The sequence below is a fragment of the Garra rufa genome, chromosome 2 (genome assembly GCF_049309525.1).
Source record: "Garra rufa chromosome 2, GarRuf1.0, whole genome shotgun sequence".
In the NCBI taxonomy this organism is placed as follows: Eukaryota; Metazoa; Chordata; class Actinopteri; order Cypriniformes; family Cyprinidae; genus Garra; species Garra rufa.
The window spans coordinates 26,851,479-26,863,729 of record NC_133362.1 but is presented as its reverse complement, the minus strand read 5'-3'; the positions used below and the strand labels follow the sequence as shown (position 1 = coordinate 26,863,729).

Here is a 12,251-nt window from a genome sequence, read left to right as displayed (position 1 = left end):
AAAGCGTATTCAGAGAAGTTATCAATACACAATCAATGCACATTATGTGTTAATAATTACTCGAAATTGCTGCAAATATAGTAAAACTGCTGTATATCCTATTTAACTCCATTCAAACACATTGACAGCGCGGAGCTGTTTGGAACTATTGAGAGCTCCATGAACCACGTGACCGTGCGGCGGCGAGATCAAAGCGTGTCGCAACTCTCTTTTTATATGGCTCTGAGCAAAACGTACTTACCATGATGACATTCAAAATCATGCGGCAAAATCTAGCATTGCTTGTGTTTGTTGTCTTGGTAACAAAATAATTTCCTATTATACAAAAAAAATAACAATAGAACTGCCCGTTTTTTACTGACTGTTAATAATAAACGGGCAGATTTGTTTTCAAACTGAGTAACAATTACAAACTCGCTAGGTGGCAGTGTGTCGGTAATGACGGCGTTAATACAGCAGACTAAAAACAACGAGGAAACGTTTGCTTTCTCATGTGATGTAAAGTTCAACGACTGTACGCGGGAATTTTGAGATCGTAGTGTTTACTCTGCAGAGATGCAGCAAGAGTTGTTTACGCAAGAAATCTGATACGTTTTGTCTTATGTGAAAGCAAATGTGAAAACGTTTGGATTGGAGTACTGTTGGTACTGGAGAATATCTGTTTCTGGACAAATTAACGTGATTTGAGCCGTAATAGCCGTGGCTTTCTTTATATGCAGCTGTCTAAGTTATGTGGGGCTTTTTTTTTTTAAAGTTTTGATACCAAGAGCTGCTTTGTGATATTGAAAAAAAAAATCTGTTTTTAGTAACGTTAATTTTAATTACGTTACTTACGGTCCGCGATGATGAAGTGTAAAACCAGCAAATCTTCCGTAAGTATTTAGTAGCTCTAATGCTTTGTCATTCTTCCTCATCTAGTTATTTAGATGTAACGTAAATGTTATCTGCTGTGAAAGTTTACTAACTATATTTTTTTCTTTTGCTGTTGTAGATGGTCAATGGAGTTCAGTCAAACATTTCTGCCTTTTTCGTCTCAAAGGTAAGGACCTAACAAGACTCTTAAAAAACTAAAAACTCTTTTAGTTGCTCTTAGAGATACTTCACCCAAAATAAAAATTCTGTTATCGTTTATTTACCGTTATATTGTCGAAGACCATTATGACTATATGGCCTGTAATATGGATTTTGTTTTCAAATAATTAAATTAAATAGGTTATGCGGATGTCATTTGAAATCTAATTTGAATCTATAAAAAAGCACAACAACTTTTTTGTTAAAATCATTTTATATGTGACCCAGGACCACAAAACCAGTCATAAGGGTCCATTTTTCAAAACTGAGATTTATACACAATCTGAAATGTAAATAAGATAAATGAGCTTTCCACAGATATATGGTTTGTTAGGATAGGACAACATTTGGTCAAGATACAACTATTTTAAAATCTGCAATCTGAGGCTACAAAAAAAATCAAAATATTAAGAAAATCGCCATTTCTTAGCCATTCATATTACTAATCAAAAATGAATTTACTGTAGGAAATTTGCAAAATAGCTTAATGGAACATGATCTTTACTTAATAGCCTAATGATTTTGTTCATGAAAGAAAAATTTATCATTTTGACCCATACAATGTATTTTTGGCTATTGCTACAAATATACCTGTGCTACTTAAGACTGGTTTTGTGGTCCAGGGTCACACATATGTTTGTGATGCCCTTTTATTTTTATAATTGTTTTTATTAAATTTTACTCATGCATCTACGTAGATTTAAATTGTTTGATAAATGTCTTCAGAACCTATTTAATTGTTTTGTATTAAAAAAAAAAAATTAATTTTTTTTATATATATATATATATATATATATACACACACCATAACATCACCTTTATGTTTTATCAGGTTTCACAAAAGTCACCTAAAAAAATTGCAGCTGGAATTACAAGAGTCCCTGTTTCACTGAAGACTGGTTTTGCAGAGGATACACATATCCCCTGCTCTCCAACAACACCTTCTGCTGTTCCAGAGACGCCTGACAGTCTGAGGAGCGAGAACCCTTCAGACACCTCATATGAGAACCGTTCACCTGTCTCCCGTGGCCTACATACTAAAGGTGTCAGAGGTAAACCTAGCCTGATGGCACGTAAGCTGATGCAGCCACAGAAAACCAGCAGTCCAGAGTCCGAAGACACCTTTGAGCTTAAAAATGGCCTAAGTCACTCTGGCTCTGTGAAGAGGTTGTTGCACAGCACAGAGAACATCCAGAGTGCCAAACGGTCCAGGACCATGCAAGTTCAGAAGCTACCTAATTGTGACGCAAGCTCACTAGAGGCCAAACAAAATGTATTCTCAAAGAGTCCTCAGAAAAAAATCAAAGCTGAGTCTTTCAGTTTTGAGAGTAGTCGATTGGCAACTGGGCCTTGTGTGAAAACAAATGGAAAAACAAATGGTTTCTCAAAGCTCTCCAAAAAATTGTCTCATCATCTGAGCTTTAGTACAAGTGAGAAAGAGAATTCACTTGCTCCAAATGTCAAGTCGGAGGTAGACATGAGTACGGTTTCTGAAACAAATGACTTGGATCTTCTGATGTCATATAGTTCATGGATACAAAATGGATCTACTGAAGAAAAAGAGGCTTTTCTCAACTGTCCAATTACTAAGAAGAGACCCTTGAGTACTGCTGATCTGCAGGTGAAAGACAAAATCGCTGATGGAAAGACTTTGCCAGCCCCATTTGAAGATGATTTTACGGATGTGATAGATGATTGGTTTGATGATGACGTGGAGCAAAAATCAGAAGCACCAAAACCCAAGAAGTTCAGTCATGAGTATGAATGTTTTATTAAATCCATTTATGTATATATAAGTGAGCTTTAGTAATATTTGATAGTTTGGTGATTTCTGTGTATTAAAACTAGTATTATTTATGTACCATTTTATTTTTTATAAATAATCAATAATAGTTAAATTTTTAGTTATTTATTTTTGTATTTTTACTACTTAACTATTTTTTAATTATTAATTATGTTCAGTTTAATTTTATTTCAGGTTTAGTTAAGTTTTTATTTTTTATATACACTGCTGTTCAAAAGTTTGGAGTTAGTAAGCTTTTTAATGTTTTTTTTTTTTTTTTAAGTATTTTCTGCTCATCAAAGCTGTGTTTATTTGATGAAGAAAAAAAAAAGAAAATCAATTATATTGTGAAATATTATTGCAATTCAAAATAGTGGTTTTATATTTCAATATACTTTAAAATGTAATTTATTCGTGTGATGCAAAACTGGATTTTTTTCAGCATCATTACTCAGTCACAGTCTTCAGTGTCACATGAACCTTCAGAAATCATTCTAATATGCTGATTTATTATCAATGTTGGAAACGGTTGTGCTGCTTAATATTTTTTGGGAACCTGTGATACTTTTTTCAGGGTTCTTTGATTCTTTGAATGTTAAAAAGAACAGTATTTATTTTAAAGGATACTCTTTTGTAACAATATACACTACAGATCAAAGTTTGGGGCCAGTCAATCTTTATTTGAAATAAATTAATGTATTTATTTAGCAAGGATGTGTTAAACTATTCAAAATTAAGCTCTCTATTTTGAATAAGTGCTGTTCTTTCTAACTTTTTATTCGTCAAAGAATCCTGAAAGTTAACAAAAATAACCCTGCTTAAAACTGATTTCTTTGAATTTCAGAAAAAACAAAGGCATACCAGAGCATGTTATACTGACATCTGGTGTTCATAACCGATACTGGGTACTGGATGTACAGGTTGTTACCTCATCACGAAGTTGCACAGAGAAGCACTTAACCATCACCTGCTCCAAGACGACACAGTCCAGAGAGACCTGTATTCTCAAAGATGGCTGGTACAAAATGTTACATGCCCTATGAAAAAGAGTTTTGAGAGGCTTCTTTCTGATTGTCTTGTGTTTTGAACTTTCTAACCATTTTTCTAAAGGGAAAGTACTCCGGTTGCTGTTGGAGACGTCATTCATTTGGAAGGAAGGTGTGTTTCCGGCTTGTGGACGATTGATAGAGACTCTGGTTTCCTGGTTTTGCTGCCTGACCTGCTGATATCGGGGACCAGCATTGCCAGCAGTATTCGCTGCCTGAGGCGAGGGGTGCTGGGAGAGATGTTTAAGGTGTGAAAATTTATATTATAGTTCAAAGCTTTGGGGCATTACATTTTTTTTTTTTTACTTTTGAACAGGGTCATTTTTATAAAATACTGAAATAACTACTGTACTGTATAACTACTGTATAAAATACTAAAATAACAACTGTTTTCTCTTGTGAACTATATGTAAACGTATTTTATCTGAAATATTTAGTTCAGGTCAATACTAAATAAAAAATGCATTTTGTATGATCCCTCTTATTTTGGTAAAATAATTAACATTTTGCAGATTCTGCAAGGTGTATGTGAACTTTTGACCTCAACTGTATGTATCAATCTCCAATAGCTATAGCATAAATCATAAGACAATCTTTGTCATATGCAGAATGTATATACAATGTATACTGCTTATATTAATATTTTCAGCATTCTTGATGATTGATGATGCAAACCTTGGTGTGTTCTTAATTGCACTTGTCATATTTTAATGCTTAAAATAATTAAAAAAAATTGTTTGTGGTTTTTAAACAGGCATTTGATGGTGGATCTAAGCAGATGTTAAATGGTACCATAGTTCATGATATCTTCCAAAAAGCAGCCATGTCCTCAGATTTCTCCTCAGAAAGGATACAGCCATTTGCTGCAGAGGCCCTAAGAAGCCCTAACTACCTCGGACAAATGTAAGTTATCTTGTAACATCAGCTCCACCTTTAAAGACACATCAGTATTATTTTTAGTTATATTTAGTTTTCAGTTTTTATAGTTTTTTTTTTTTTAGATTTATATATACAGGTATTGTGCTATTGTGCTTAATTAGGTATAGTCTAAAGCTGACCCAGGCTGACATGAGACAGGAAGTAGAAGAATATCTTCCTTCTTTATCTGAGTGGGCAAAAAATTACCTCCACACTTCACCGCAGGCTGGACAAAAGCAGCTCACTCTCAAACTGTAAGTATATATGTATATGCATTTATTTAAAGATGGTGGAGAGCATGGTCTGATGGGTTCAGTTTTTGTGTTATAAATAAATGTAATGGTTTGTGTGGTTAATATACTATCAGCCCTAGCGACGGGGCTCTGAGCAAGCAAGATGCCACCTGTAGCCTGACAGTCACAGATTTTATGGACATTGAAGAAAACATCTGGTGTCCACGTTTTGGCCTGAAGGGGAAGATAGATGTCACAGCTGGAGTTCGGATTCATCGGAGGGGCAGAAAGCCCATAGAGAGGATTGTGCCACTGGAACTGAAAACTGGCAAGGAGTCCAACTCCATTGAGCATCGCAGTCAGGTACAATACGCAACAGAGACTATAGACATGTCACATTGCTACTAAATATCATTTAATATTTTGACATTTCATTTTTATTCTAGGTTATTCTGTACACATTGATGAGCTCAGCTAGACGTTGTGATCCAGAGGCAGGTTTCCTTGTCTACTTGAAGACTGGAAGTCTACATCCTGTTGTGGGTAACCACATGGACAGGAGAGGTTCGTTTATTTGTTTTTTTTTTTGTTTTTTTTAATGTATGATTCACCCGAAAAGAAATTCTGTCATCTACACCCTCCAAACCCAGAACACTTTGATTCATTTTCAGAATACAAATTAAGATATTTTAATTTAACCTGAGAGGTTTCTGTCCTTAAATCACAAACCTCATTGGTTCTTGTTGAAGCAAGCAAGTTTGAGCCTACCTTATTTGATGAGCTCTATAAATAATGCGTTGATCATTGTTTATATGTGAACAATGTCTAAATCTTAATTAATTAAAAATTAAAACTTGGATCAAGCTGCTTGATGCATGTGGTTACTTTTACAATGTCTTTCTGGACTTTTTGAAGCATGAAACTTTTGAGGTTGTTGAGTTTAAATGGAGAGATAGAAATTCCTCTGGTTTCTTCAAAAATATCTTCATTTTTGTTTAAAAACAAATTAATGTTCTTATGAGTTGGGAGAGGCATAAGGTTTAACAGAATCTTTATTATGTGTGAACTGTCTCTTTGAATCATGTATTTTCGCACAACTGTTGCAAATGAGAGTTGATGCACTTGAGGTCATAAAAGCATAATGTTAAAATCTAAGATCTAAGGCTTATATCCTGCTTTTGACTACATTTGACTACATTGTTTATTTCTTTTTCCATCACAGAACTGATTAAAATAAGAAACTCATTGGCCCATCATGTCGGAAACAACCTGATTAAGGTAGATGGAAAAAGTCAAATGGCCCTGTTGCCTGCCATTATATCTGACCAGCAGGCATGCAAGTACTGTCCTCAGAAAAGGAACTGTGCAATTTACAACAGGTATTGTTTTTTCTCTTTTCTGTTACAACTTCAAAGTTCTGTGATTCTTTTGAGCTTCAGCTGAAATGCATTATTTTGTGTAGAGCTGTAGAGAGAGATCCCGTGGAGAACTGTAATGAATATCCACAGGCCTTTGTGCAATCAGAGAGCGAACACCTCAACCATGTGCACCTTCAGTACTTCAGCCACTGGGTGCTGCTCTGCACACTGGAGGCTCTCACCATGGAGAACAAAGGAGGTCGGCGCAATATCTGGCTTCAGACTCCCCAGCAGAGGTGGGTGTTTTATAGAATATGGCTTTTACTGTACACTATGTTAGTTCACCCATTATTTGCTCCCCCTCATGTCTTCCCAAACCCATTCGGAAGGTCAACTTCGAAACACAAATGAAGAAATTTGTAATGATATCTAAAGATTTATGCCCCTCCATTGAGAATTCATTTACATTTAGACATTTAGCAGATGCCTTTATCCAATTTTTAACAATTTTTAAATATGATCCCTAAAGAGAAGTTTACTTTATAGGAAAAAAATCCTAAATAAAATCTTGAGCAATTGTCTCTTCAATAGATTTTTTTTGTTTGATTTGATTTGATTTTTATCTTTTTAATGCATTTTTTAGATCCTAAGCAGATTAACAGTGTTTGTTTGTGCAATTGAATGTTTTTGGCCCTAATGAATGTCTCTGTTGCATCCCTGTTCTTATGTTGTTCATTCTCAGGGAGAAAAGTGGTGGCTGCGCGGGTAACATGCAGTTAGCTGGAGATGTCACTGTCCTATCTGATGGTGTATATAAGCACAGCTTTGAGAGGAAGGAGGGCTATCAGAATCTCACTGGCCTGATAGTGGGTGACAGGATTGTAGTCAGTGATCAGGACTCAGAGCTCATAGCACTGGCCACAGGATATGTCACAGAAATAACTGTCAGTGGAGTGACTTGCTCTTTGGACAAGTAAGTCTCTTGCAGATGCTTTACTTAATGTTGTTCAGTTTTACTGAATCTGAAATGTTGAAGCATACATCAAAGTCTAATTCCACATGTATGTAATTTCCAGAAACCTTTCCAAGTATTCCTCAAACACAGTTTTCCGACTGGACCAGGATGAAGGTGCAGGCGGTCTTAGCACTCATCTAGGAAACCTGTCTATGTTAATGGAGAACACTCCAACCAGGTATGATCATTTTCTTGTTGTTCTTTAAATGTACCTAGTAGTGCTTTTTTTTTGTTTTTAAAAAAGCTAAATATGTGTAATTTTCTGCAGTGAAAGACTGAGGGAGTTGATTGTGGAATTCAGACCTCCCCAGTTCATTGACAGCCTCAGCAGTGTTTTGCCTCGAGATGCCAAGGACACTGTGGCCAGCATTCTGAAAGGTGTGTTCAAACACTGCATTCTCCTGATAATCTACTCTCATTGAACTATAATCTCACTCTTGCAGTGAGTTGCTCTTGATGTGTTCTTTGAGTAATAGAACTGCTTTGTTCCTACTTAATGAGTTTTCATCATGTTGACTCCCAGGACTAAACAAACCTCAGAAACAAGCCATGAAAAAAGTGCTGCTATCCAAAGATTACACTCTTATTGTGGGAATGCCAGGTACTGGGAAAACTACCACCATTTGTACACTGGTAAGAGCTTATTTGTAAATGTTTTGGAAACCATCTGTGTTTTAGATTATAAATAAATGTTCTTTTTTTCAGAAACAGTCATAATTCTGTTTGCATGAATCTTATTTTCCCACCCACTTTATGACCTGTAGAGTGAAACTGACTTTGTTTTGTTGCTGCTGCTGGTTTCTATATACAAAGGAATATTAATCTGACATTAAGTTGCACTTCCTTGTTTTACAGGTGCGTATACTCCATGCTTGTGGTTTCAGTGTACTTCTGACTAGCTACACCCACTCTGCTGTGGACAACATCCTTCTGAAACTGAAGAGGTTTAAGATTGGCTTCCTGCGATTGGGACGTGCTCAAAAAGTGCACCATGACATCCTGCCCTTCACAGAGGAGTCATGTCGGGCCAAAGGCATCCAAACACTAGAAGAGCTGGAACAACTGTACAACAAAGAAGTAGGACATATTCAAATCCTTGATCTTAAACTTTACACTTTAAAATAACTGTATAATAATAAATGAAGCATCATTACTTCAGTCTTCAGTGTCACATGAACCATGAACCAATCATTCTAATATGCCGATTTAGTGCTGAAAAAACATTTCTTAAAGGGGTCATCGGATGCCCATTTTCCACAAGTTCATATGACTCTTTAGGTTCTTAATGAAAAGTCTATAATATACTTTGGTTAAAATTTTTTTGTAACGTTAGAAATCTTTACTGTCACTTTTGATGTATACAAAAAGTATACAGTTTCATGTATACTTGTTGAATAAAAGTATCTTATCTTTTTTTCTCAAATCTTATTGGCCCCAAACTGTAGTGTGTATGACAAGTAATGGATACTGTTCAATCACTGATTACTTCACAAAATTCAAATGGACTCGTAAAGCTCACCCTATTTTTCTTTGTAGCTGATTGTGGCCACCACCTGTATGGGTGTGAAGCACCCAATATTCAGCCGCAGACGCTTTGACTTCTGCATCGTGGATGAGGCTTCTCAGATCAGTCAACCTGTATGTTTGGGTCCGCTGTTCTACGCCCAACGCTTTGTCCTGGTGGGAGACCACCAACAGCTTCCTCCCATTGTGCAGAATACTGAAGCCAGGTAGTTTTTGAAAGATTGTTTGCCTTTGAATACAGCTTTTTTTAATCACATAACTGAGCTAACTGAACTTACACTACCACCATATTATTACCGTAACCATTATTTTACCACAGTATTTTGTGAAATGTAAGAATTGATAAATTTCTTTACTCAGGACATTGGGTATGGATGAGAGTTTGTTCAAACGTCTGGAGCACCACAGTGATGCAGTTGTTCAGCTGAATGTGCAGTACCGAATGAACAGGTGGGAGCAATACCAGTCAGACACTCAGGCTTGACCTATGTGATTTGTTAAATGAAAAATAAAAAATCATTATGCAAGTTTGCAAATATGCAAATTTAGACTAAACCTTTAAAAGGATAGTTCACCAAAAATGAAAATTACTCCATGATTTACTCATCCTCAAGGCATCCTAGGTGTATGTGACTTTCTTCTTTCAGACGAATACAATTTGAATTTTATGAAAATGTCCTTGTTTTTCTAAGCTTTATAATGGCAGTGAATGGGTGATTTTGAAGTCCAATAAAGTGCATCCATCCATCATAAAAAGTGCTCCACATGGCTCTTTATGTAATAAATACATTCTGAAGTGAATTCATGCATTTTTGTAAGTAAAATATCCATATTTAAAACTATATAAAAAGTAATCTCTAGCTTCCGTTTACTGTCGTACGGTCTCATGGATAGCATAGGATGTAGGCGTAGCGCAGGCGCCGGTAAGAAGCAGGTTTTGTTTGCAGCAAAGACAAATCAGTCTCCTCTTGGCTTATATTGAAATCCTTCAACATTTTTCTTTGCAAATCCTTGTTTTGTACTTCTAATTCATGACCGGTGTTTTGCTCTCTCATCTGCACATCCGCATTTGTCATTTCTCACCAGAGCATATGCTATATGCGTGCATTTCTTACAAAAACACATTGATGCACTTTAGGAAGCCTTTATTCACCCCCCCAGAGCCATGTCAGACACTTTTTATGATGGATGTATGCACTTTATTTGATGTCTTTGGGACTATTGAAAAAATAACACTCATTCACTGCCATTATAAAGCTTGGGAAAGCCAATTTATCTGAAAGTAGAAAGTCATACACCTAGAATGCCTTGAGGGTGAGTAAATCATGAGGTAATTTTCATTTTAGAGTGAACTATCCTTTTAACATTAAATATCTTTGAAATAGGTTTTTAAAACTCATGTGGAATACTAATTTTCTTATACATTTTTGAGAATACTCACAACCACCAGGTTCCAGTTGCACACCTCTTATACTTCACATTTTCCATCCTGCAGTGCGATCATGTCCCTGAGCAATGCTCTGATGTATGAGGGCCGACTGGAGTGTGGCTCTGAGAGGACGGCAAACGCAGTGCTGCAGCTGCCCGGTAGAGCTCAAGTCGAGAAGGAGCTGGACCTGTATGTGTGTCAGCCACAGTACAGTGCTTGGGTCCAGGCTGCGCTGGAACCCAATAGTCCTGTCTGTTTCCTGGACACCTCCGAGGTCAGCCTGACTTTCTTTTTTTCTTACTCTTTATCTAATTTTGCCTGTTATAGAATACATTTTCATCATTATGTACTGTACCTTTCTTCAGGTTCCTGCCCCTGAGACGGTGGAAAAAAGTGGCATCAGCAACCACACAGAAGCCATATTGGTACAAGCCCTCGTCACTCTGCTGCTCAAGGTCCGAACATGCCATTTGTTATGAAACACACTAAAATCTGTGCTTTTTTTTCTGTAGTGCTTGAAATTAAATTAGAATTTTTTAATGTGTTGTAGGCTGGATGTAGAGCGTCTGATATTGGGGTCATTGCTCCATATCGACAACAGCTAAAAGCCATCTCCAGTCTGCTGCAGGGAGATGCCTTTAAAGCTCTGGAAGTCAACACTGTGGACAAATACCAAGGACGTGACAAGAGCGTCATCATAGTGTCCTTTGTTCGAAGCAACCCTGAAGGCAACGTAAGTGGCCTTCCCCCTGAGTTTAAACAAACAAAATGTTTTACATTTAAGCCAGTTAACTCTTCATTGCAAGTGTTATGTACTAGATTATTTCATTATTCTGAGGCTTCATCATTTTTCAGCTGGGAGAGTTGCTTCAGGACTGGCGTAGGCTGAATGTGGCCATCACTAGAGCCAAACACAAGCTTCTCATGCTAGGCTCGGCACCCACCCTTCGCCGGTACGCACCCCTGGAGAAACTTCTCTGCCACCTTCAACAGGAAGATATGATATCCTTTACAGCTGCATTTACTAATGGGAATCAGTGAATTTTTTTCACTGTCATTAAAATAAATTAAAGGGTTAGTTCACCCAAAAATGAAAATTAGTCCATTATTTACTCACCCTCAAAGATATCCGCCTGGAGCTGCTTCCGTATACAACAAGAACGCAAGCTAGATTAAAGTGATTATTACATTTTAAATATGGGTATTTTTCTTACAAAAACAAATCATTTCACTACAGAATACTTTTATTCACCCCCCCGGAGCTGTGTGAGGCACTTTTTTTTATAGATGAATGCGCTTTGATGAAGAAAATCACCTGCCCATTACTTTATAAAGTTTGAAGGAGCCAGAACAATTTTTAACAGAACTCCAATTGCATTGAAAGAAGGAAGTCATATACACCTAGGATGCCGTGAGGGCTAATAAATAATGGACTAATTTTAATTTTTGGGTGAACTAACCCTTTAAAGTAATTAATAAATTATTAACCACTTTTTTTTGTGAAACAATTTTTGTAGTTCTCCTTAATTAAAGTCACATCTTCCAGCTGCCTGCTGCTGCCCATGAGGCACTACCCAGAATCCACTTGTGATAAAAACAAAAACCTCTACTGATTCATAGTGTACGTCAAAAAGATAATGCTGTGAAACAATTACTTGAAAAAAAAAATGTAAGTGAAATGGTATGCATAAGCTTCAGATAACTATAGACACCTTTAATGGAGGTGAAGTTTAAAAATAAATCAGTGCTGACAGGCCTAGGACATAATTACACTCATTTTTCACCCAATGAATTCCTACCTCATGTTTCATTACAGTTTTATCTTTGTGTTTTGTGTATGTGTTTTATATATATGAGAATTTTAAGAATTTAAT

The 12,251-nt window shown here is 36.4% G+C and overlaps 1 protein-coding gene across 1 annotated transcript; it reads left to right on the top strand.

Moving 5' to 3' along the window:
• The first annotated feature begins 842 nt into the window (after positions 1-842).
• On the top strand, positions 843-12,182 carry dna2 (DNA replication helicase/nuclease 2). The gene is made up of 23 exons (XM_073835055.1): positions 843-872; positions 992-1,039; positions 1,904-2,829; positions 3,699-3,872; positions 3,965-4,148; positions 4,655-4,803; positions 4,941-5,072; positions 5,186-5,414; positions 5,498-5,615; positions 6,274-6,430; positions 6,514-6,705; positions 7,152-7,382; positions 7,486-7,602; positions 7,693-7,802; positions 7,948-8,057; positions 8,280-8,501; positions 8,961-9,154; positions 9,309-9,398; positions 10,444-10,651; positions 10,743-10,832; positions 10,928-11,110; positions 11,233-11,379; positions 11,915-12,182. Exons 1-23 carry the CDS (start codon positions 843-845, stop codon positions 11,966-11,968), a joined length of 4,095 nt encoding a protein of 1,364 aa, XP_073691156.1. The 3' UTR covers positions 11,969-12,182.
• The last annotated feature ends 69 nt before the right edge of the window (positions 12,183-12,251 follow it).

Bases quoted from the DNA above. Each gene is read 5' to 3' on its own strand.
- dna2 (XM_073835055.1), top strand. From the start codon at position 843: ATGATGAAGTGTAAAACCAGCAAATCTTCC. The intron at 6,431-6,513 runs GTATTGTTTTTT...TATTTTGTGTAG, and splicing joins AACTGTGCAATTTACAACAG to AGCTGTAGAGAGAGATCCCG. The intron at 9,155-9,308 runs GTAGTTTTTGAA...TTCTTTACTCAG, and splicing joins GTGCAGAATACTGAAGCCAG to GACATTGGGTATGGATGAGA.